General features: G+C 41.1%; 1 protein-coding gene across 1 annotated transcript in view; it reads right to left on the bottom strand.

Moving 5' to 3' along the window:
• Positions 1-4,177: 4,177 nt before the first annotated feature.
• CLRN1 (clarin 1) overlaps positions 4,178-25,453 on the bottom strand; it is a 43,399-nt gene continuing 22,123 nt past the window's right edge. Inside the window, exons 2-3 of the mRNA XM_003894952.4 lie at positions 16,795-16,974; positions 4,178-4,492 (exon numbers count right to left, since the gene is read on the bottom strand). Coding sequence (XP_003895001.2) covers positions 4,227-4,492; positions 16,795-16,974 — 446 coding nt within the window. The 3' untranslated portion in view covers positions 4,178-4,226. The remainder of the gene's footprint in view (positions 4,493-16,794; positions 16,975-25,453) is intronic.

Raw genomic sequence — 25,453 nt, 5'->3', positions numbered from 1 at the left:
AAAGTGGCACAGGTCACTTCAACCAACATGTCATTGGTACAGCCATACTCACTTGGCCCCAACTCCAAAGGAGACTGGGAAATGTAGTTTAGTTGTTTGTGTGCCAGAGAAGAGGAAACTGGTGAAGAACACACAGAATTTCCGCAGGGGAGAGGGTGACTGCAGAGGAGAAGGGCAAAGGGGGCAGATATATGGCAGCTGTATGAAAGTCTATACAGCTGATTCTCTTGGAGCCTTTGGCCTGGGATGTGCAGCAGACACCGTCCTTCCCTATATTAAGGCACACTTTTCGTTACACTTGGCTAAATAGAAAGATGGCAGATTTAAGTGTAAATCAGACAGCCATGGCATCCTGGAATCCACACCTCTGGATTAGCTATGCTACACATTTTTGCACAGGCAAAATTCATGATAAATTGGAACCTGAGGAGAGTGCAATGCCATACCCTGAAATTGCATGTTTCCAGTAGGGCACTGGCTTGAATTACTTGAGGGGCCCAAGCCTCCTCCTCCATGCACTCTCTTCCAAACTATACCAGAGGAGAGAGAGAACACTGCTAGCAGGAACTCCCAAGTCTCTCACTCTTCTCTGCAATCAGGTTTGTGGCTTACAGTGGGAAGAGTGGACTTTTGCTGAGTGAGGGGCGCACCTACTTGTAACTCATTCTGGCTACTGCTTTCAGAGTGGGTCAAAATCCCTTAGACCAAGATTCAAGCAAAGAAACAATTTCTTAAGACGCTTGCCTTTTAACTGCATCATAGTTATGCCTCACCTCACTTCCACCCTGGGGTCTCTATAAGCATGGCCTGATACTTGCTTATAGAGGACTGGCAGAGGACTGGCAGGGGAGAGTCTGAAGATTTCTGACTTGGGTCTTCAGACTTTCCAAATAGGCTCGTAAATCCCAGCTCTGAGCTGTGACACCCATGGATGTGTCTGGTTGCCTAAGTGTGAATTTATCACTAAGTCTGAAATCAAAATATAATTTAATTTGGTTTACATCATTATTTACAGGAGCAAGAGGGCTTTTTCCAAGGGGGGATTTTGGCCCAGAAGCAGAGATCCCAGTGCTGCCCAGTCCTTCTGTCTACCCTTTACTCTAAACTGACCGGCATTACTGTGTCCCTTGTCACTGATGGAGGTGGCCCATCAGCCCTGAGCCAGGACCAACTGCCATGTTAAAGGGGCTTGAGAATGGGCACATCTCTAGAGCAGATACCGGGCACTGAACTAGTACAGGCCCCAGGATATCTAAATAAAAGAGACCAGGGGCAGCAAGGCAGTTAGAGAAACATGGCCAGGCTTGAAGCAGCATTTCTATTATAGCAGCTGCACTGTTTTAACTACACTGGATCTTACTGGAAGGGGAGAGGGGGAGGAAAATTGAGAGGGAGGTTAATCTTTCCCCCACCCTCACCCCACTTTCCACCCTCTGGAGTCTATCCCTAGGTTCTATTCAGGTTTCTCTAGGTAAATGGTTGGGACAAATATCCATTCTAGTAGCAAGCCACGCTTACCTTGGAGCTGGTGCACCCTACCGCTGCCAGTGTGCACCCTCTGTCTCCACCAGGGTTAAGAAGGGGTGGTGGTCTCCTTCTCCTAGCCTCTTACCAGGTAAAGGAACAGAGGGAGAGGAGAATAATAGCACTGTCCCTTGCCTTGATTGTGTAAATGTATGAGACTCTGGCCATGTTGAGAGGCCCTGAACACCTGGAATGTGACATGGAAGCAGCTTCCCTGGAGGAACAGATGGCACCACAAGAGCAAAAGACCTTTGCAAACTGTAAGAGCCCAGATGTACGCAGTGCCCCTCCTCTTCATTCTAATGCACCATCTGCACCTGTTTCTGCTTCATTCTGAAGCTTGCTCCTCTTCCGGTGAACACATCTTGCCTTGGCTGGGTCCAGCTGGACGAACCTAGGACGGTGTTCATACATTCTTCTTGCCACTCTTTCTGGCAGCATCATCAGCACTGATGTTCTTAATGATGACATGAGGGTGTCTGAGACAATGAAACAGGCTCCCCACCTGGCATAGTGTTTGCCTCCCCAGGGCCAGCAGGGGGCCCCGTGACCTTGTGAGAAGGCTCCCTGACACCTTGGGAGGGAGGGCCGGTCCCAGCAAAATGAATGTCATTCCCACCGAGCAGGAGCCACAAACCAGCGTCCTGGCCAGACCCCTCTTCTAAGGGCTCCCCATAGGCCTGGGGACTAGGCGTTGCATCTACGAGAAGAGAGGGAGACGGCTGCGCTGCTGGTGCCAGGTTGTTTCCTGCTTTATTTTGTGTGCTGTGTGCTCTGCAGGGACCTTTTGAGCGTCTGTCACAGTCCTGCTTCTCCTTTGCAGCCAGGGAACATGGTGGGTTTGCCTCTTAGGTCCTCATTAGATTTTTCAGCAGCTGCTCCAGCTTTTCTTTCTCTTTTTACAGAACAGAGAACAATTGGAGACTTGCTTTCTAAAGAAAAAAGGCTGGTGCTCGAAGGAGTTTTTCAAAACTCCAAGAAGACAGAGAGGGATCCCATAAGAGTGCAGAGGGTACCTGGTCTTGGGCACCTCCAGCCAACTCCTCACACAGGAGATGGTCCTTGTCCTCCCAGCCCACTCCTCATTTCCAGTGCTTTTGTACTGGACCATTTCAGCTGTAGACTTGCAGAACTGGGCTCTAGCCTGTTACCAAAAAAAAAATAACCCTTTGAGGCTAGACTGAATTGTAGTCTTCTAGAAATTCTCCAGGTGTGTTTTCTGATTTAAGGGGAAAAACCAGCATCTGGAAACTCGGTGTGTTCTGATGTCTGCTGGCAAACAGCAAATTGACACCAGAGTAAGTTATTTCTCAGGTATATGGTTATTTCATCCTTGTAAATAGTTCCAAAGGGAAAAGGTGTTTTATTTTAAGGAGCACTTTCAAACCTATTATATGAGGGCTGCTGAGTAACCAGCATCTGTGGTCAGAGGCCTGGTGATCTGTTTGCTGTCATTCTCTGCTTTTTCATTGGTGCTTTCTGGAGGACAGCAGGTTGAGGATGAAGGAAGGGTCAGTTCCAGGCTCAGCTGTGGCCTTTAGTCAGCTGCAGATCACTTTGATGGGTAATTCAGGGAAAAAAAAATTGACCTGGGTCATGCTTGGTGACAGCCAGACCAAGACCAAGATGACACAGTGATACCATCATAATCCCAGATTTAATATAATTTTCATAATTGCATATTAGTACTCAAGACACTATAGCTAGAAAAACAGCCCCCAATGAGTCATTTTTGCATCAAGTGTACTCGTAGAGATCATTTTTCATGATTCCTCAGTGGTCCCAGCAATTATCTTCATTGAAAGTACTGTCGTGAATGTAACTGGGACTCAGGCACAGGAGGAAAAATACCCTAAGCTTGGTTCTTTCTTCTTTTAGAGTTTGCAAATTTTGACCAACAGACATGGTTAATAAGACTATGCTTTTAAAAAACCTATATTTTATATTTATTTTATTTTTTAATTTTGTTAGTGACAGGGTCTCACTATATTGCCCAGGCTGGTCTCGAACTCCTGAGCTCAAATGTTCTTCCGACCTTGGCCTCCCAAAGTGCTGGGATTACAGGTGTGAGTCACCATGCCTGGCGTTAAGACTATACTTTAAACAAACTTTTTAAAAAAGTGGGTTGATACATTTTATAGATGTTCATTTAATACACAACTGTTTTAGGAAAGCGATTCCAGGTCAGTTTTCTGAAATCTGTGGCAACAAATGTGTGGATATATCAGAAATAGTATTTGTTTTTATTAAAATATATTCCATGTGCCTTTTGATTCCTTTTTGATGGAAAGGCATCTTACACTTTCATTTGTGTGTATATATGTGTGTGTGTGTGTGTATGTGTGTGTATATTATATGTGTATATATATGTGTGTGTGTGTGTATATGTGTGTGTATATTATATGTGTGTGTGTATATATGTGTGTGTATATATATATGGAGTAACAATTTGTCGATTCTAGTCAACTGCCTTTGACTACCTGGGTCAAGCAATTTTCCACCAGATAAAATAACTTTTCAAAGCCTTCCTTCTGCTTGCCTTACTTTCCAGCCTGTACCCTTAGTACATAATTTGTAAACATTGTCATGGAGGGTCCTGATGCTTTAATGTATGCAGACTAAAAGGATATACAAAATTAACCACATCTAAAAGTGACCAAAGCAAGTCTACCCCCTTGTAAAATTATAGAAAGGTTTGCCTTTCAGTACATTAGATCTGCAGCTACATTAGTTGTTTCTGTGTCTTTAGATTTTGCGAAAGGGAACTGAAATCCAGCAAGTCGTATTAGGAGCCCATTCAGAAAATGAACAAAAAAGCAAATGAAAACGACCCAGAATGAGGTGGTATATTTTTCACTTTGTGTTTTGTAGATATAAGTCCCTTCTTTATAATTTGCAATTTTTTCTGAGAGGTGGTGGATTTTCACTTCAGAGGCAAACAATATCATGACAAGACAGCCACAGGAGCCTGCAACAGAAGAAACAACATGTTGGGACAAATATTTCCTGACTGTAAGGGCCAGGGAAGAGGGTCAATGTGTAAACCAAGGAAATCTCTTACCATCATCCCCATTTACATTCTCCACAAAAAAAATACTGCGTATTTGTAATCATGAGCCTGATTCTTCAATCTATAGGTAGTAGTGCTTGGGTTATGGTTCTGCTCTGAGTGAAGAAGATCTGTGTGTGTGTGTGTAGGAGTGCAGTGGGGGGTAAGGAGGTGGTTAGAATTACGCTGATCTTACAAAGACTGGGAGATATTCCTCTTCGCATGATGTGAAGGCTGAATTGCTAGGCACTTTAAAGGCATAATGGTGGAATCAGGCTACAAAGCAGCCACTGCTATGATGTGGCTTCAAGAGAAAATATTTCTCTGTACTTCACAGCCATGCAGGATAAAGGCCAATCATGCGACCTCTTGTGAAAGGCCCCGGGCCTCCCTTCAGAAGGGTTACCACGGCTCCTTCGGCTTTCACTTGGCCACAGCGGCACAAAGGAAAACCTGAACAAAGGTAGCTATGGATAAGGTGTTGATGGGGCGCACATCTCTATTCTCCTTGTTTGTAACAGAATTCAGATTTTTAGCTAGACATGTGAGTGTCTTGAATTAAGATGGCATTGTTCAACTAAGGGCGATTGGGATGTATGGGTGGGAAAGTCTTCTTGAACTATACAGGTATTAGGGGCCTGTCCTTTCTTCCCTGCTTCCTCCTTACTGTGGCTGAAATATGGATGCAATGGCTGGAGCTCCAGCATACATTTTGGACCAATGTGGCCCCAGAAATGGAAGCAATACGCTGTGGAAAAACAAGAAAGAAGGAGTCTAAATCCCAGATCTTGGAGTCTCTGGACCAGCCCTGGACTTCAACCTCCAGATTTTTATGTGTAAGAAAAAAAAAAAATTTGTTTTATTTAGTACACTATTATTATTTTTCCCCCTCATCTATCACTCATTGGTAGCCTAATCTTAACAGATGTAGCTGTGATTTGGGTGAGATTGCTGTGGGACAGGGGCACTCCATACTGGCTGGAAGCTGGAAGCTCTGGTGAGTGTCTCCCCTGAAGATGGACAATGGGAGACTTCCAGATGGGTGGATGGCACAGGGAGCAGAAGCAGGTGGCAGGAGGGACCAGATCAGGAGCACATGGGATGACCAGGACTTCACAGCACTTCCACAGCCACTGTTCTACCCCAGGCCACCACAATAGGGTTCCAGTTAATAGGAGACTTGCTGGGATAGTTTTCTGCCTTAGGTGAAACCAATTTGGGTTCAAACCCTGATTCCTTTACTTATTATGCAAAAGTAGGCAATTTTAATATTCAGGTCTCAGTTTCTTCATCTATAAAAGGTGGTTAATATAAATAAAGCATGATTTGCATTTGGCATTGTAATTGACACATATAAATGCTTACTAATTGGTAGCTATTTGTATGGTTTTTATGGATTCCTTTTTTCTTGCAAGTCCTTATCATAATAGCTTGATTTAGGTCAAACCAATTTGGTTTCAAATCCTGATTCCTCCACTTACTATGTCAAATTAGGCAATTTTATTTCAAATCCTCAGCCCACCCCATATCAGGAACACCTGACTACATCAGGGTAGGCAATATAAAAGAACCTATCACAGTGTCTTTTTTTCCTCCGGATACTCTTCCACTGATTTTATGTCTCCTTTAGGACAGGTAAATGCTTTTAACTCTTCAGTTAAAGTTAATCCAAATATCCTAGGAGTGGCAACATAATGGCTTGAGTTTCTTTTCATTAATTCACTCATTCATTTATTCATTAGACTTATATAGGGGACAGTTGTGGAGATTTAAACATTAAAGAAAATACACATGGTTTCTGCTCCCATGGAGTATAATTGGGCGGAGGACATAAAATCAATTACTAACCAATTACAGTGCATGTAATCAACGGGTAGTAGGGAGGCTGTTACTGAGAGGGTGGGCAGCATCATGGAAGTGTCCTTAGAAGCAGCCAGAAGGAGCTGTAGGAAAAGTTAGCTGAGCAGAGGGATGCTGGACTGTGTGGGGAGAGCGTTGCAGGCAAGAGGAGCTATCATGCAGGTGACAGCCCCCATTCCTTTCCCAAAGGTCAGGCTGGGTTTGGGGTAAAGGTAGAGATTGGGGGGTAGGAATGAGGGGAGAGGTGAGCAGAAAAGGCGACATCACATTTCTTCTACTTTAGAATTTCACATAGAACTGGCCCATCAGTTTAATCATCATCAAATAATTGCATAATGTAATTTTCTTGAAATTTCACTTTCTACTATCCTCAGAGTGGTAGCTGAGAATATTCCTTTGTAAAATTTTGTCAGCCTATTTTTGTATTCTAAGCTTAAAACCAGTGCTCTCCCCTGGCAAAACCGTATTATTGCTTTATTGTTAGATCCTAACAAAAAGGCTGCAGTGCTGTTTTCTCTTTATCTTTTATTCGAAAATTGTGGAGAAAATGCCACTGCTTTTACCATAAGAGCCTTCTTTGTCTGAGGAGATGGTGAATTTCAGACAGAATTGAAACACTATTTCCTGAGCACCTGAAAGGAAAATTCAAGCTCGGTTTCCTTTTCAAGTTGTTAAATATTTTAAAGGTAGTACTTTGTTAAGGAGACAGCGTTACAGCAAGGCTGTACTTCAAATTCCTAAAGTAAAAGTTACTTGGGGTGTCATAAGACTCAAAGTCTTTTGCCATAGCTAATATTTCAAGCACACAGCCCCCAAAACAAAGTGTGCTGTCTAGTAGTAGAGAGGACAGTCTGAGATCTTGCTCTGGGTTCTAGGGTTGATCACGAGGTCAGCATCGTCGTTTCAGGGCCAGAGGATAGAAACCCAGCCGGAGTCTCATAACCTTTCAGTGACTGCTAAGGGATAAGAGATATGAAGGGAGACAACTCAGTGTGAACTTGGGATATTTTTGCTTCTCTCTGTCCATAGCTCTAAAAAAGACATGGGATCAAGGATAACTATTTATGACTTATGGACCAAAAGATACGCATGAAGAGTTTCTCTTTGTGGCATGGCTGCTAAGGCTATAAAAGAAGTGTGTAAGGAATATGAGTGATGTGAGAATAGGACTAAACCTACCCACTTCCAGTACGACCCTTTGAATCCAGCAAGAGGGGCTCCTGCTTTGTGCTCCACATTTAAAGGGTTCTGCTCTGTCTCTGTTCTGGAGAGGTTCCTTCCCATAGCACAAGGAATCCTTGAAGTCAATAGAACATACCCATCTGGCGTGCCCAACTCACATTTTAGTCCATACTCCTGGGACCCCAGAATTTACTTCATAAATAGCCCTGAGCCCATTTTCAAGGCCTATGTGGTCATTTCTCCTGGGTCAGTCCTCTCAGGGTCAAACGGTGGCTGAGGAATAGCTGTTTCAAGAGGCATGCTCAGAGCTTGGATACATGGTACAGTGTCCACACTCATATGCTTCAGGTTCTTTACCGTGTGCAGTGGAGCCAGGCAGGGGAAGAGAAGTGGGTTTTCATTCATACTCTTGCCCAAGACTTCACAAATGGTAGGATCAGTCCTACATGTCTCTCTCCTCTTTTTCCCAGTTATCCATGTACACCAAGAGCCCAAATCCACATGGTGCCATTTGGACAGATTCCTTATGTGTCTGTCCATCTGACCAACACTGCTCCTGCTCCCAAGAAAGGTTAGAATAAACCAGGACTTTGAAAAGCCTGCCAAACCTTGCTGGGGCTATAATTTGGAGTATAACCAGGCACAAGGCCCAGGTTTTGCTGCCCAGTGTCTTACTCAATGACCTACAGCCATTTTTCCTTTCATCCGTCTGATTTCCCCACCATCTGGCTGGTGCTGTAGGTTTTTTTTCTTCCTTTTAATGACTTTGATTACTGAGTTAATTTCTGACTGAATAGGATAGCTGAGTTATAGGGCTGTCACACCATGAATGATCAGTCAATTAACAAACGTTTGTAATGTGCTAGACACTGCACATTCATGACTCTCCTCTGACAGCTGTCTGAGACTGCAGAATTGAGCACCGGTCTCCCCCAGTCCTTACTATATGTGAACGTAGGACACAGCCATTGAGAGTTGCTTCTTCATCCCTGCGTGACCCTGAGGGCATCTACGCTTTTATGAGAGGGAACACCCTGCCAGGATCTGTGAGAGTCCAGAAGTACTATGGGTTTGGGTCCTCGAAGGGGAAGAAATCTCTGAAATGTTATCCTATTATCAGTAAGATCGTATTTTGGGAAATAATAAATTGGAATTTCAATTCCATTTAAAGTAATGATCAACATTTTCAGAAAGCTTTCAACACATCATCTTCAATTGTCTTATAGGTGACAGATATTAGGGGCATTTCATTGCCAATATAGAATGATAAATTGATAATTTCCTTTTCAAGGAATATTGAAAGATGATAAATGGGTGTGGGAAAGCCACAACTTTACAAGTGTAGGTGTTAATTTTCTCTAAAATTATGCCAATGTCACTTGAAAGTTGGTAATTGAAAGTAAGGTCACCAGCAATAATTTCTTCCCCCAATAGAAGTTGTTCTGAGTCTACACTGCTCCAGAGACCGATGGCTACCATCTAGAAAGGGACAGAGCGACAAGTGAAGAGAGTTAATATCAAAGAGTAGATTTTGAGATTGTGATGGCAAGCAATTTGGTCATGTGTTTCCAAAGGATAGATGTAGATGAAGGAATAACACCACTGGGTCTAGCCTTTTCACTTTATCTTCTGTAATGGAAAGTTGAAAAGCCCATATCTAACCTAAGTTTTACAGATGTTATGTTATTGAGAAGGATGATTAATGCAAAGAAGAAATGATCTAAAAATACAATGTCTATCTAATTTGAATTTATTTTCAGAAATATGTCTGAAAATATGACATTTTCAGAAGAATGTCATTTGTTACCAGAAAATATTTAGCTACTTCTGTTTTATTCATTTATTCAACAACTATTTATTGAGTGCCTATTGCACTGTTGTGGGAACTGGGGGTACAGCACTAAATGAAACAGGTAAAAATCCCTTTCTTCACAGAGCTCTCAGTGATGGAGACAATGGAAAAAGAGGGAGAGGCAATAACTTGATAAGTACATTCAATAGTTTATCAGAGTGTGATATATATTAAGGAGAATAAAATAAAGCAGAGAAGGGGGATAGGAAGGCTGGAGAGGGATGGCCAGGGGAGGCCTCATAGGGAAGATAACATTTAAGTGCATCTTGAGAGAAGTGAGGGAGTGAGAAGGTAGATATTTGGAGGAAGATTATTTCAGGCTGAAGGAAGAGTGAATGCAAAGGAAGTAGGTGGTTTGAGTGAAGAGGGGAGGAAGGTAAGGGATAGAAATAGGTGAGCTGTCTGTGTGTATTTCTGAAGTAGATACATCAAGTGGTGCTTTGGAGGCCATAGCAAGGACTTGGGTTGTGACTCTAAATGAAACAGGAGGGAAGACATACATTCTGAGTAGGGCAAGAATCTCTTTGCAACTGTGATAGAAAATGATTAAGCATTTCCTTGCACAAGGTCATGGCTGGGCCATGTACAAAATAGATGAAACACGGTCCTCCTACCACACCGTGGACATGAATGACCTGGAATGTGATTCCTCACAACACTGCCCATTCAGCCACTTCCCTGCATACGAAAATGAAATTCTTTGCCCACTGCCAACATCAGCTGTCTAACATTACTTCTCTTTTCCTTCTGTGGCCTCTTTTCTAAGTTCTGTTCTGAGAAACTAGCAGAATATTTTCATTGCTGGGTTTTCCTGCCACAAATCCTTTATCCTTCATCAGGCTCTGTGGCTTTGATGACTGGACATCCCTGTATCTCTTTCTTGAACTTCTGAAAAAGTGCGCCTCCATAAGGATTGGCGTAGAGATGAGATGCAGATTTTTTTTCACCACCATTTGCAGAATAATGTGCCCCAGACATATTTCAGAGTCCAGGTTATTATTAATACTGAAACTGATATATAATGTAAGTGTTCTATTTTTAAACTGTTCTTTGTTTTCTTGTCTTTGTGTATATGAATGTGCTTATGTTCCATGCCATAGCTGTAATTATCATAATTAGTTAGGCCCATACTAGGAGCATCCTCTTTTTAAAGAAAGGCAGCAATTTTGTTTGCCTTGCTTGCATAACTCATAGCAGACGCTATATGTAAGAGAAGGCATAACTCCTGATGCTATATGTAAGAGAAGCTATACGTAAGAAATGCTATATATAAGAGAATAATTATAATCATTGCAAATGGTAACAAATACAATTTGCAATAAGTCCACATTTTGGTGGCTTTTATCACCTCCAAAAGGCCTGAACCAATACTTTTCATGTCATTCTCAGAGAGTATTCACAGAACTACTAGGATGTTCTACCACTGACCCATGTCAAGTCTGCCAGCTGGCCTACTCTCATCTACATGCAGATCTAGGTAAGGCTCTCTCCCGTCAACTGGAAAACATCTAGAATGGAATATATAAAAGGCCCCCACTCAAATATCAGTGCTGCAGCTGAAAACTGTGAATCTAATTGCTTCTATACTCAGCTCCCTCTTTTTTGGTTCTCTCTCTTCCTCTACCTCCTTAAGTTCTCTCTCTCTCTCTCTCTCTTTCTCCCACTGTATTATAAATCTTGAGGGAAGTTTTTTCACCCCCTTTTCCCTATTCTGCCTTCTCCTGCCCGCACCTCTATTACAGGTGGCCCACTTTACACAAAGCTCACTGCTGACTGGTACTCTTAAAACATTCCCTCTGGGACACCCATAATATCCCAGTTTTCCTTTTTCCTCTTTCTCTTTGGACATTGCTACTCAGTGTCTTTTGCTGGCTTCTCCTCCTCCTCAACCAAAAAATTAACTGTCAGTGTTCTTCAGGAATTGGTCCTAGGCCAGCTTTTATCTATGTACGTTCTCTCCCTAGGTGATCTCATCCAATTTTATTGCTTTACATAATATCTATATCCTAATAATGCCCACATTTATGTCTTTCTTCTAGACCTCTTCACTGAACTCCAGATTCATGTAACTGACTATTTACTTGACATCTCCACTTGGTGGTCTCATAGCATCTCAGACTTGACGTGCCCCAAATGGAACACATGATTTTTAGTGCTAAGTTCTTCTCCCCACCTTTTTCTTGTCCTAAACAGCAAGCCTGCTCCTCCCTTGTCTTATCCATAATGCCACCACTATTTATTAGTTGCATAAGCTACCTGAAAAATATTTTGAATGTACTTTCAGAATGTTTTTAGAATCCATTCATCTTTTTTCACCTCCAATGCGATAGTATTGTCTTTCACCAGACATTTCTTAAAGAGGTAAATCAGCTATCAGACATCTCTTTAAACTCTTTCAAAAGCTTTTCATTGCAATTAGAATCAGTTCTAAAAGACTTACCATGGTTAATATTTAAGGTCCAACATCAACTGGTATGAACTGATCTCTCTAACCTCATTTTTTCCTTGTGCTACTTCCCCCTCACTACCCAGCCCCTAGCCACGTTGGCCTTCTTTTGGTTCCTACAGCAAGCAGATCTCTTTCCCTAGAGTCTTCAGTGTGCTTCCTCTTCTACTTGGGATGTTCTGTGAAGGTTCTCAGTTCCTTCTTAGCTTTAGAACTCAGCTATTGGAGCAGTATTCCCTGACCACCATATCAAAGCCAGACCTCTGCTATCATTCTCTTTCATAGCAACTTGCTTATCACCCTCATTGTAATTATTGCAAACTATAATAACTTAATTATTTATGTACACTTTTGAAATTAGATGAGATTTTAAAAGGTGTCCGATAGATGGTTTACCTCTTTAAGAAATGTCTGGTGAAAGGCCATACTATTGCATATTATAGCAACATGTTTATCACCCTTATTGCAATTATTGCAATCTGTAATCACTTAATTATTGAAATACACTTTTGTTTGACTCTCCCACTAGACTACAAGCTCCATGAAGACAGCACTGTGTGCCTGATTCACTGTGGGATCACCAGTGCCTATTATAATGATTGGCACATAGTGGGCACTCAGCCAATGTTTGACAAATATGTGAAATATATTCACCTATATTACAACCCTGAGCACTGGCTACAAATTAGAATGACTCCAGAGAGCTTAAAGTAAAATAGCAGTGCCCAAGCCCTACCCCCAGAGACTATAATTTAATGAGTGTTGTGTGAGACCCGAGATCAGTCATTTTAGAAAGTTATTCAGATAATTCTAATGTACAGTCAAAGAAGAGAATCACTGCCCAAAATGAACTATGGGGGATGATGAAGGTCTTGCTAAAATCCTACCTTGGGAAAAAGACTTCTCAGCACCAGTTTGTAAATGACAAGATGAGAAAGAGCAAACTGGCTGACTTGCATGGGTTTCATGCAACAATATTACATGGAGAATGCTGAGGAATATGAGCTAAACTGGAGGCTGTGAGAGTGGAAGAAATGTCTTGTTCAGGAGGCAACAGAATATGAAGCCATAAGTATGAGCGAGCTGTGTGACTGAAACCATTGCTGGCCTGGTCCAATGGGTTGCTTTCTTTCCTTTTCTACCTGCTGGGTCTGGCATGCACCACATCGGGAGACAAAAGGAGATGCCCATAGCAGTACTCTGGGCAGTGTGGAAAGTTCCAGATAGACAATTGGGAGGACTTCTTTTCCCTTCCCTTCCCTTTCCCCCTTCTGCATGCCCCTGGATGCCAAGTCTTGGGTGCCCATCCAACAGAGAAGTAGACAGTTGAAGAAATGACCGTAGAATGACTTCAGCACAAGGATAGGGGGAAGCTTAGGGAAGCTGGATGTGAGTGGGGAGGAGAAAAAGAGAAAAGAGGTCCAAGGAGGAAAGCATTTTTCTTCTCTGCTGACAGTGAGCACTGCCACCTGGGCAGCACACACTGGCAAGAGAAACAAGGGAGGAGAACCAGTTGGTGGAAGAGAGCTGACCTCTGGCGTCTCTTATTGGAATGTGACTCATATGTGAAATAAAGGACCCCTAATGCAGTCTCTGGCCTCTGAGTATGTAAGGCATTGGCTCACATTTAGAATATTTGGGATAAGGGCTACAAAACCCTACCCTTACACAATTGGGGCTTAGAGCCAGAGTCTGCATGGACATCACAACTGTGAATAAACATTTCCAAAGTTCCAAGGGCTTCTGGGTACCATATGGGATTTAAGGGGAATGAGGAAGTCTGTGATTCCAAAGTGACCTGTTTATCCCCAGAGGTCACAAACTGTCAGTCCATCTCACCCTCAAATGTGTTTTTTTGTCGTAACAGTATTTTTTTTGAGTTATTGAACATTTTGATATTTAAAAAATAAGCATTTGCGGCTTAAAAAAACACTGGATGATCTAAAAACACTGGGCCTTTATCCTCTGCAAGACACAGATCTGGAGCTGGCTCCTTCCCTTCCTTTCTCCCCTTCTCTTCCTTCCGTGATTCACAAAACTTTTTTGAGCCCAAGCTTTTACAACAAATTTGAGGGTGGGTGAGACGGAACAGAATGCAGGCAGAGGTCCTGATCGTTCCCGCATATATTTGTGTGCTCAGGTTCTCCTTGCATTAGACTTGGCCAAAGGCAGAGATAAGATCAGGGATTTGGATTAAATTCTGTATTCTCTGAGTCATCTCGCTTTTCAAATGCTGTTAGTTTGGTCGTCTGTCAGAACTGTCAAATAATTTGTCTTCCAAATGGGCTGTTCTTTGGAATTTCATTCAGAAGCTGGAGCGCTAGACGGCTGTGCTGCTAATAAGTTGTTGTGTCTCACCTTCACTCCAGCTTTGCTTTTCTCTGCTTTATGATGCCAGGTCAAGACTTCCCAAACTAGTTCTGCCTTTTCAGCTGTTTTCTGTCAAACACGAGCACCAGGGGGAGAGGGAAGACAAGAAAAGAAAAGAGAGAAAGGCCCACATCTTCCACTTCACTTGTAGTTCTCCCCGGTGGCAGCAATTGGGGAGTGTCCAACCTTTTCCACACTCACAGAAACCCCTCGTGGTGTCCCAGAGCCAAGTCCTCAAGGTCTTAAACACAATGCTCTGGGGTCTCTCCTCAAGCTTCTAGGTTCTGACAATGCCAAACTCTTTTGTTGGTTCCCCCAAGCCCTAGGGGTGGAAGCTGCTTTCTGACATTACCATCTTGGAGTTACCTCGGGGTCTCCTTTTTGTTTGTCAGTCTGCCAACACCTGTTGAACCAACTCCCTGTAGCTCAAACTTGAGCCAGCCTCAGAATCTCCTGAAGGGCTTGTTCAAATACGGATGGCCATCCTCCCCCAGACCCCCAAGTTTCTGATTCAGTGGGTCTAGGGTAAGGCCTGAGAATTTGCTGCTTTATCAAGTTTCCAGATGATGCAGATGCTGCTCATTTGGGGACTCCAGTCTGAGAACCACTGCTTTACATTCCATTCCTTCTGTTAAAATCCTGTGTAATGGTTATCAGTAAAACAGCACACCACCCAGATCCACCAGTTTGGTTTTGGATGTTTGGTGAGCAGAAGTAATCCCAACTCTCTCTTCTCATCTGGACCTTCACCTGTGACTGAATCACTTTCTCGTTCTGTCTGCCCACACCCTGAGCCTGTGCTCTTGGCTCTTCTGCCCCGATTGCAATGCCTTTGGCCTTCGTTTATGATATTCCATCCCACTCCTCACTGGCTCATGTCCTATTGCTTCAAAGCACCTGTTCTGCCAGTTCCATCTCATCTGAATTCTGATTGCTGAAACCTGTTCTGTCTAGGTGACCAAGTTAATAGCTCTTTTCTAGGCTTGCTATTTCAAGTCAGCAAATTCATATTGAATTGTCCACTGTGTACAGAGCTTCATGCTGAATGCTTTTGTCAGAGATACAAAGATGTGAAAGACTTAGACTCTTCCCTTATAGGGTAATCATCTGTACAATTTAAAATGGTATTATATACTTGTGACAAATATAAAGAAATTATTAGCAGAATCTCCACTGGAGGATATACTTTGGTTGGGTGAATAATGTGATTAGCAGGATGTGGATGGCATGAGACCCCAAGCAGTGTGCACAAGTAACAATGAACAGAGGTTACACTGCGAGTTACCTGTTAACTACAGGGCTTTGTTTTATAGAAAGAGATCTATACACGCTTGTGGCAGGGGTTGAATTGTGTGAGAGAAGGGAGTAGTGTCAAGAGCAAGAAAGTACCTTGAGCCTGGTGACTGGTGGCTGGCAGCCAAAGGGCAACTTCGAGAGAAAAAGAAACAGTCGAATAGAGATTTTCATTACATTGTTTGCTTTGTGTGAGTTGTTATCATTCTGTATCTCTCCATGAAACCATCAATAAAATTACTTGCCTCCCAGGAATCTGACAAAGTGTTGGATCTTTTTGCAAATTTAGAATGGGGCGAAGTCAGAGATCTCCTACAGAACAGCTACATATAAATTATAAACACATTTTTCATTTTCTCATCTTTCTCCGTCTCCCAGCTGCAGATAGTAAGCACCGTTTGGCACTGACTGGGTTTTATATTCTTTTCCATCAGCCCTGGCTATTGAGTAACACATGTTTATTGATGAACTAATTTCTGGCTTTAGAGTTTATCCTTGCCCAGATACACTTAGTGCATTAGGCTACACAAAGTATCTACAGATTTGAACATGGCTGCTCATATGTGGGAACACTGGCCCTTTACTCTTTTTTGATGCCATTTATTTATTTTTTATTTATTTTTATTATTATGTATAAATAATAGCACATTATTGAACACTGAGAAATATTGATAAGTATGAGCAAAAATAAAAGTACCCCATAGTATCATGGGTCAGAGACAACCATAACCAACACACTGGAGTCTCTATTGTCTGTCTGTCTATCTATCTATCTATCTATCTATCTATCTATCTATCTATCAATCATCTACCTATTTCATATATATATATAGTCCCCATATATACATATAAGTATTTTATATGTATATTCTCTATATTTTATATATATAGTCAAATTAGGTTCACAATGTTTATATAAGTTTACATACTGCTTTTTCCATGTAACTTTTTGAGACAAGCATTTATCCTCTTGATTACATCTTCAAAAATATAATTTAATGTCAGCATCATTGTTATTCATATAGACACTCATAAAGTATTTATTGAATTCCCTACTGTTGAACAAGCGTGGTATTTCCACACTTTTTGTTATTATATATGATACTACAGTGTGCATCCATGTATATATGTTAAGATTATAACTTTATATTTAGGTAGATCGTCTTTTTGACATATTGAAAAGCACATTTGTCTTCAGAGGTAGAATTTTGTACTTACCTGAAATGAAGCTCAAAAGGTACAACCCTAGGGGACCATGCAGAGTTTCAAAGGGTTTTCCAAAAGCATTGTACATGAAGAAGGCTGTCCCCACCATGGTTAACACAATAAGGATGGCAGAGAAGAGAATGACATTGACATGGATGCTTACTGGGATCGCTTTGAGCAAATCTGGAAAAACTGAAGATAAGACAAAACTAGGGTTAGAAGAAGTTTCATTAGCAGTAGTCTGCAAGTATAATTTTTAAAATTCAATCTCTCTTTTTAAATTTCAAACATCACTACAATCCTTCCGATGAATACATTCTCACTTACTAATTTATAAGGGGTTTACACAAAGGTTTAAAGATAGGATCATTTTATAGAGTGTACCAGTAAAAATTAGCAAAGAGGAGATTTGAGGTAATTTATTTTCTGAGCTTGGTCGTATGTAATGATTTAAACAAATAAATGCTGGCTTTATAACCCAATCTGTACATTTTAATAATCAAGCTTTTAATGACCTTTCTCAGTCATCATTTAAAAAAATCTATCTTAACTTGCAATGATATTTTAAGTTTGGAGATATCTGGAGTGTTCAAACATCAGGAAGTTTTGATATTTACTTTGTTACAAAAAAATTGTTTCTAGTCTACACCAAGATTAAAGAATGGAGATATTTTCAGTCAACTTCAATATTTTAATGTAGCACAAAGCTGTGGGAAAGTAATTTCTGGTACTAAGGGAAATATTTCCACGTAGAAAACATGCCAAATCTATTTCTAGATTTTGTGTTCAGGGCAAGTTTTTCTTGTTTGCAGAGAAAGCAAAACCCTACATTTTAGGGTTTCTTTTTTCTGGTGAGGCATCAGCATGCTTGGCCTCAGCAAATCTGGCAGGACCAATCTGGAGAAGTTTAATTCAGTTTATCTTAGTTCTCCAAACATGTATCAAGTGCTTAAGTCATTTACTGAGCACCTACTGTGTGTTAGGCATTATTCTAGGTGTTGGAAGTAGAGCCATAAAACAAGACGGACAGGGTTCCTGTTGTCTCACAGAGCTTATAACCTAATGGGAGAAGACAGACCATTAGAAAATAAACAAACAAATAAACGCAATAGCTTATCTCCAAAGATGGCCGCAATCAATGCTTTTCCCCCTTTTATACATGTGTCGCTTCTCATTTAAGAGGTAGAATTTTTTCCCCAATGCCTTTGAACTTGGATTGGTCTTTGATTGCTTTGACCTCCTGAATATGGCAGCAGAAGTACATTGTGCCAGTTCCAGGCCAGTTTGATAAGAGAACTGGCAGTCTCTGCTTTTTTTTCTTTTGGAAGCTTGAGTTGCCAAGAAGTCCAGGCTACTCTTCTGGAGAGAAAGGCTGCCTGGAGGAGCACTGAGGCACCAGACACACAAGGGAAGAAGCTGTCCTGGATGTCAAGCCCAGAAAAGATGACTCCAACCCAGTTGCTATGTAACTGTAACAGTTAGGAGAGGCCCTATGAAGAACTGTCCAGGTGAATAAGTAAATTTTTGTTTTAAGTCCCTGAACTTTATAGGAGAGCTGTTATCCAGTGGTAACAATGATAGAGGTGTAGAAATTTTAGGCAGACAGGGGCAGGTCCGTGGAAAAACCTCACTTTTGAGCTGAAAAGCCTGAAACCCGCAGTTCAAAGTGAAAACTTCCATCCTTGTGTGCCCATTCTTTCCCAATTGGTTCTTTCTGAATAATGTCTTTTTATTAATAGAGTGTTGCCTTTTCCAAAATTATGTATGGCCTGCCCCACCTCCTATCCTCTGCCTATAAACACCCCAGACTCAGCCAGTAGAGAGGAGAAGTGGCTGGACATCAGAGAGAGGCAACTTGACTTCAGAGATGGTGGCTGGACATTGGAGAGATGTGACTTGACTTCAGGGGAGAGTGACCTGCCCTTCCCATTCCCTTTTCAGCTTCTTCTCTGCTGAGAGCCACTTTCATTGCTCAGTAAAATTCTCTGCATTCAAAATCCTTCAGTTCATCTGTGTGACCTCATTCCTCTTGGGCAGCAAACAAGAATTCAGGATGCACAAATTGTGGGTACCCCAAAAGACTGTCACCCTGGCCCTTTGCCCTCACTGGCAGAGGGCAGCCACCCCACGTGATGAAGCAAAAGCCCCACTGAGCTGACAATACACTGCTGTCTGCAGATGGCAGAGCTAAGAGAGCATTGTAACACACACACCCTCTGGGGCCCTGGGGTCACAGGCACCCCCACCTGGATGCTGCTGCAGGGCCTGCATGGAGTTTGCTCCTGACAGCACTAAAGCAGCCAGCTGGTTCCTGCACTCATTCACTCGCGGGGCAGGCTGAGTAAATGGGGCACCCCTGTTGTGAGTCCCGTGAAGGGGTCAACAAAATAGCCTGCATCAACAACAAGATAGTTTCAAATAGTGAAACATATGATAGAGAAATAAAATAGAGTAATGGGATTTTGAGTGATCTCTGAGTGGATGGGGGTGGTCAGGAAAGTGACACGAGCTGACACCTGAATGTTGAGAAGGAAATCACCCCTTGAAGATCTAGGGGAAGAGCTTTCCAGGGAAAAGAAGCACAACTGAGGCAGGAATGAGCCAGTGCAGTGGAGCCTGGTGAATGGTGAGGAGGTGGAAGTGGATTGTTGTGCTGGGATCAGATTGTTGTACCCACTGGATCCTGGCCTATTGACCATGGCAAGGAGTCAGCTTTTTATTCTAAATTTATTAGGAAGCCACTAGAGAATTTTAACTAGGAGAGGGACATGGTCTCCTTCATGATATTAAAAAATCTTTCTGAATGCTGACTAGTGATCACAAGGGGGTGGGGAAGGACAAATGTCCAGAGATCTAAGGGAGGCTATTTACAGAGGTGAGAGATGGGGGTTCGCCTACAGTGGGAGAGGCTGTCAGATTTGGGATACATTTTAGAGATGGAAGATAGGACTTGTTAAAAAAAAAAAAAAAAAAAAAAAAAAAGAGGAAACCAGGCCGGGCACGGTGGCTCACGCCTATAATTCCAGTACTTTGGGAGGCTGAGGGCGAGCGGATCACAAAGTCAGAAGGCTGAGGCAGGAGAATCGCTTGAACCTGGGAGGCAGAGGTTGCAGTGAGCCAAGGTCCCACCACTGCACTCCAGCCTGGGTTACAGAGTGAGAATCAGTCTCAAAAAAAAGAAGAGTCAAGAATTACTCCAAAATTTTTGTCCTGAGCAACTGAATAAATGGTGATGCTGTTAGCTGAGATAGACTAGTAGAAGAGACAGGCTTGGGCACCAGGATGGGAAGTGATGCAAGAGTTCTGTCTTAGATGTTTTACATTTGAGTTTCCTTAAAACCTCCAAGTAGAAATGTCAAATAGGATTTATGTTTCTGGAGGTCCAGGCAGAAGACTGGGGTGTTTAAGAGGACTGGGACTAGGGTAAGGCAAACAAGGTGCCTAGGGTGGAAAAGGTAAGGTGGTAGTCACTCTCCAGGGCCAGTCCTGTACTTACATGGGACCGATAAAGAATGTTTCCTTAAACTTTATGTGCTAGGTGCCTCCATGACCTCTCCGTAGTCCTAGCCCTGGTATTTAACCCCATTGGAATAGACATCCCAAGGAGATGAACCCAGGGAGAAGCTGCAGTTCAAGAGAGAAGCCCTGGAGCTCCCCCATGTCTACAAGCACAGAAAAGGAGAAAAGCCAACCAAGAAGACTGGGAAAAGAGTAATTTGTGAGTTAGGAGCAGACCCAGGAGTGAGACAGCAGGGAAGCAAATGGAAAAAAAAATGTTTCAAGGAGGAGTAAATAGTCATCTGTACAAATGCATGTTTCATGGCCACAACACTCTACTCCTGACCACATGCTGGAAGGGGGCCAGGAGAGAAAGTTTGATTGGTTCAGAACAAGCCTTTCACCACTGCTGGGTGTAACTAACTAACTACACATGTACATACATGTAATAAGCTTAGTGCTATCCAGTAGGGAGCATCCTCTTCGTAAATACAGAGGTGTTTGGATCCTGATGGTGTTTACCAGTGTCCTCACTCAGGAGTCATGGGCAGGTCATTTGACTGCTGAGTTTTAGTTGCACTACATTTCCTTTATCTTCTCACAATCAGAAAAATGCACATTAAAATTATGAGATACCATTTTCAACACATCATGTTTACAAAGATGAAAACATTTAGCAATATCCTGTGTTAGCTAGGGTACAGGGAAATGGGGACCCTTGTGCATTTTTCTTGGGAGTGTAAATTGGTATAACCTCCTTTGAGACAGCTGGGCAATATCTATAAAGCATTAAAATGCACATATTCTTTAGCGAAGCAATTTAACTTTCAGGATTTTATCCCATGAATATTTTTGCACATGAATCCAATAAAGTATTACAAGGATATTCATTGCAGCATTTTTTGATAATAAGATAATAAGAATAGGTTGGAAATGATGTACATGTTTAGCAGTAGCATATTCATACAATGGAATATTAGTCAATGATTACAAAGAATGAACCAAATCTATAATAACATGTATGGATTATTCATCAAAATGTGATGTGAGGTGAAAAAACAAGCCAAATAAATGAAGACATATGTGCACCATTCTTCTATTTGGGAAAAAAGCCAAAAGGGAATGTGAATAATAATAAATATTAATAATTATTTAAGCACTTATCTGATTTAATTCTCTCAACAACCCTATGAGATAGGTACCATTATTAAAAACTGAGGCACAAAGGCCATGTACCATGCCCAAGATTTATACTTACTGGCATAATAGGAATTTGAATTCATGTTCTCACTCTTAACCACCTTGTTACAGCAGCCTTAGGGACTGGCATGTGTGTCTAGGCAGAGACTATTTCTACAAAAGTGGTAACATTGCTTCTGGGAAGGGAGACTGAGGAACAGTTCATCATGTACCTTTTTGTACTAAAATGTTTTTTTTTCACTTTTCTGCAAGCATTGTCTATTCAATGAATACATAAATACTTTTTTTTTTAATAATTGGAAGGATAAATGAAGACATAAAAATTCCTGACTGTTATGGATTAAAAGAAATTTAAGAGACATATTAATAAAATGTAATGTATGGCTATTGTTTCTGAATCTGGTTTGTGATTTGAACAGACCAATTCTAAGAAGATGATTTTGAGATAGCGAGGGAAAATTGGACATGGATTGTGTATTAGATGATATTTTATCATTGTTATAGATTTTATTGGTTATGTTAATGGTGTTGTGGTTGCACTTTTAAAAGTCCTTATTGGTTAAAAATGATACAGATGAATGGATGGCTGGATGACTGGATGAAAAGATAAAGATAAAATATGTAAGGGCACCCATAGGCCTGAAATAAAGGGATGGAGGAAAATCTACCAAGCAAACAGCAAACAGAAAAAAGCAGGGGTTGCAATTCTAATTCCAGACAAAAAAGACTTCAAACCAACAAAGATAAAAAAAAAGACAAAGAAGGGCATTACGTATTGGTAAAGGGTTCAATTCAACAAGATCTAACTATCCTAAATATATATGCATCCAACACAGAAGCACCCAGATTCATAAAGCAAGTTCTTAGAGACCTATAAAGAGATATAGACTCCCACACAATAGTAGTAGGAGACTTCAGCACTTCATTGACAGTATTAGATCATTGAGGCAGAAAATTAGCAAAGATATTCAGGATCTGAACTCAACATTGGACCAAATGGATCTGATAGACCTCTACAGAACTCTCTACCCAAAACCAACAGCATATACATTCTTCTCATCACCACATGGCACATACTCTAAAATCAACCACATAATTGAACATAAAACAATCCTCAGCAAATGCAAAAGAACCAAAATCATATCGAGCACCCTCAGACCACAGTACAATAAAAATAGAAGTCAAGACTAAGAAAATTGCTCAAAACCATGCAATTACATGGAAATTAAACATGTTCTTGAATGACTTTGGATACATAAGGAAATTAAGGCAGAAATCAAGAAGTTTTTTGGAACTAATGAGAACAAAGATACAACATACCAGACTCTCTGGGACACAGGTAAGGCAGTGCTAAGAGGTAAATTTAAAGCACTAAATGTCCACATCAAAAAGTTAGAAAGATCTCAGATTAGCAACCTAACATCAGAATGGAAAGAATTAGAGAAGCAAGAACAAGTCAACCCCAAAGCTAGTACAAGACAAGGAATAACCAAAATCAGAGCTGAACTGAAGGATTCAGACACGAAAAACCATTCAAAAGATCAAGAAATCCAGGAGCTGGTTTTTTGAAAAAATTAATAAGATAGATAGGCCACTAGCTAGCCTAATAAAGAAGAAAAGAGAGAAGATTCAAATAAACACAATTAGAAATGATGAAGAGAATGTTACGACTGACCCCATGGAAATAAAAACAACCGTCAGAAACTACTACAAACACCTCTATGCACACAAACTAGAAAACCCAGAAGAGCTAAATAAATTCCTGGATATAAACACCTTCCAAAGACTGAACCAAAAAATTGATTCCACTTCTAAAATTATTATTGGTCTATTAAGGGAATCAATAATAAATACTCTACCAACTAAAAAATCCCAGCACCTGATGACTTCACAGCCAAATTCTACCAGATGTATAAAGAAGAGCTGGTACCATTACTACAGAACCTATTCCAAAAAAAAAAAAAATGAGGAGGAGGGACTCCTCCCCAACTCATTCTAGGAGGCTGGCATCATTCTGATACCAAAAACCTGGCAGAGACACAACAAAAAAAGAAACTTCGGGCCAATATCCGTGATGAATATCAGTGCAAAAATCCTCAACAAAATACTTGCAAACTGAATCCGGTAGCACATCAAAAAGTTAAACCACCACAATCAAGTAGGCTTCATCCCTGGGATGCAAGGTTGGTTCAACATAAGCAAATCAAAGAATGTGATTCATCACATAAACAGAACTAAAGACAAAAGCCACATGATTATCTCAATAGAGGCAGAAAAGACTTTTGATAAAATTCAACACTGCTTCATGTTAAAAACTGTCAATAAACTAGGTATTAAAGGAACATACCTCAAAATAATAAGAGTCATATATGACAAACCACCACCACCATCATACTGAATGGGCAAAAGCTGGAAGCATTCTCCTTGAAAACTGGCACAAGACAAGAATGCCCTCTCTCACCACGCCTATTCAACATGGTACTGGAAGTCCAGGTCAGGGAAGTCAGGCAAGAGAAAGAAATAAAGGGCATCCAAGTAGGAAGAGAGGAAGTCAAACTATATCTGTTTGCAGAGAACATGATTCTGTATCTAAAAAACCCTGGAGTCTCAACTCAAAAACTCCTTCAGGTGATAAACAACTTCAGCAAAGTCTCAGGATACAAAAAATCACTAGCATTCCTATACACCAACAACACCCACGCTGAGAGCCAAATCAGAAAGGCAATCCCATTCACAATTACCACAGAAAGAATACAAAACCTAGGAATACAGCTAAGCAAGGAGGTGAACAATCTCTACAATAATAGTGACAAAACACTGCTTGAAGAAATCAGAGAAGACACAAACAAATGGAAAAACATCCCATGCTCATGGATAGGAAGAATCAATATCATTATATGTTATTCCTAACAAATTACCAATGACATTCTTCACATAACTAGAAAAAAGCTATTTTAAACTTCATATGGAACAAAAAAAAGAGCCCAAATTGCTGAGGTAATTCTAAGCAAAAAGAACAAAGCTGGAGGCATCATGTTACCCAAGTTTGAAATATGCTATAGGGCTACAGTAACCAAAACAGAATGATACCAGTACAAAAACAGGCACATAGACCAAATGAACAGGATAGAGAGCCCCAAAATAAGGCCACGCACCAACAACCATCTGATCTTCAAAAAACCTGACAAAAACAAGCAATAGAGAAAATATTCCCTACTCAATAAATGATGCTGGGATAACTGGCTAGCCATATGCAGAAGATTGAAACTGGACCCCTTCCTTACACCATATATAAAAATCAACTCAAGATGGATTAAAAATTTAAATGTAAAACCCAAAACTATAAAAACCCTAGAAGACAACCTAGGCAATACCATTCTGGACATAGAACCTGACAAAGATTTCATGACAAAGACACCAAAAGCAATTGCAACAAAAGCAAAAATTGACAAATGGAATCTGATTAAACTTAGGAGCTTCTGCATGGTAAAATAAACTATCAAAAGAGTAAGCAGATAACCTAGAGAATGGGAGAAAATATTTGCAAGCTATGCATCTGACAAAGGTCTACTGCCCAGCATCTATGATGAACTTAAACAAATTTACAAGAGAAAAACAAAAAACCCCACTGAAAAGTGGGCAAAGGACATGAGCAGACACTTTTCAAACAAAGATGTACATGTGGCCAACAAACATATGAAAAAAAGCTCAACATCACTGATCATTAGAGAAATGCAAATCAAAACCACAATGAAATACCATCTCACTGATTAGAATGGCTTTTATTAAAAAGTCAAAAAATAACAGATGCTGGCAAGGTTGCAGAGAAAAGGGAACACTTATACACTGTTTGTGGGAATGTAAATTAGTTGAACCACTGTGGAAAGCAGTATGGTGATTCTGCAAAGAGTTAACAGCAGAACGACCATTTCACCCAGCAATCCCATTACTGGGTACCTACCCAGAAGAATAG

The sequence above is a fragment of the Papio anubis genome, chromosome 2 (assembly GCF_008728515.1).
Source record: "Papio anubis isolate 15944 chromosome 2, Panubis1.0, whole genome shotgun sequence".
Classification (NCBI taxonomy): Eukaryota; Metazoa; Chordata; class Mammalia; order Primates; family Cercopithecidae; genus Papio; species Papio anubis.
The sequence above is the reverse complement of the archived record's forward strand: the minus strand, read 5'-3'. Positions and strand labels throughout refer to the sequence as shown.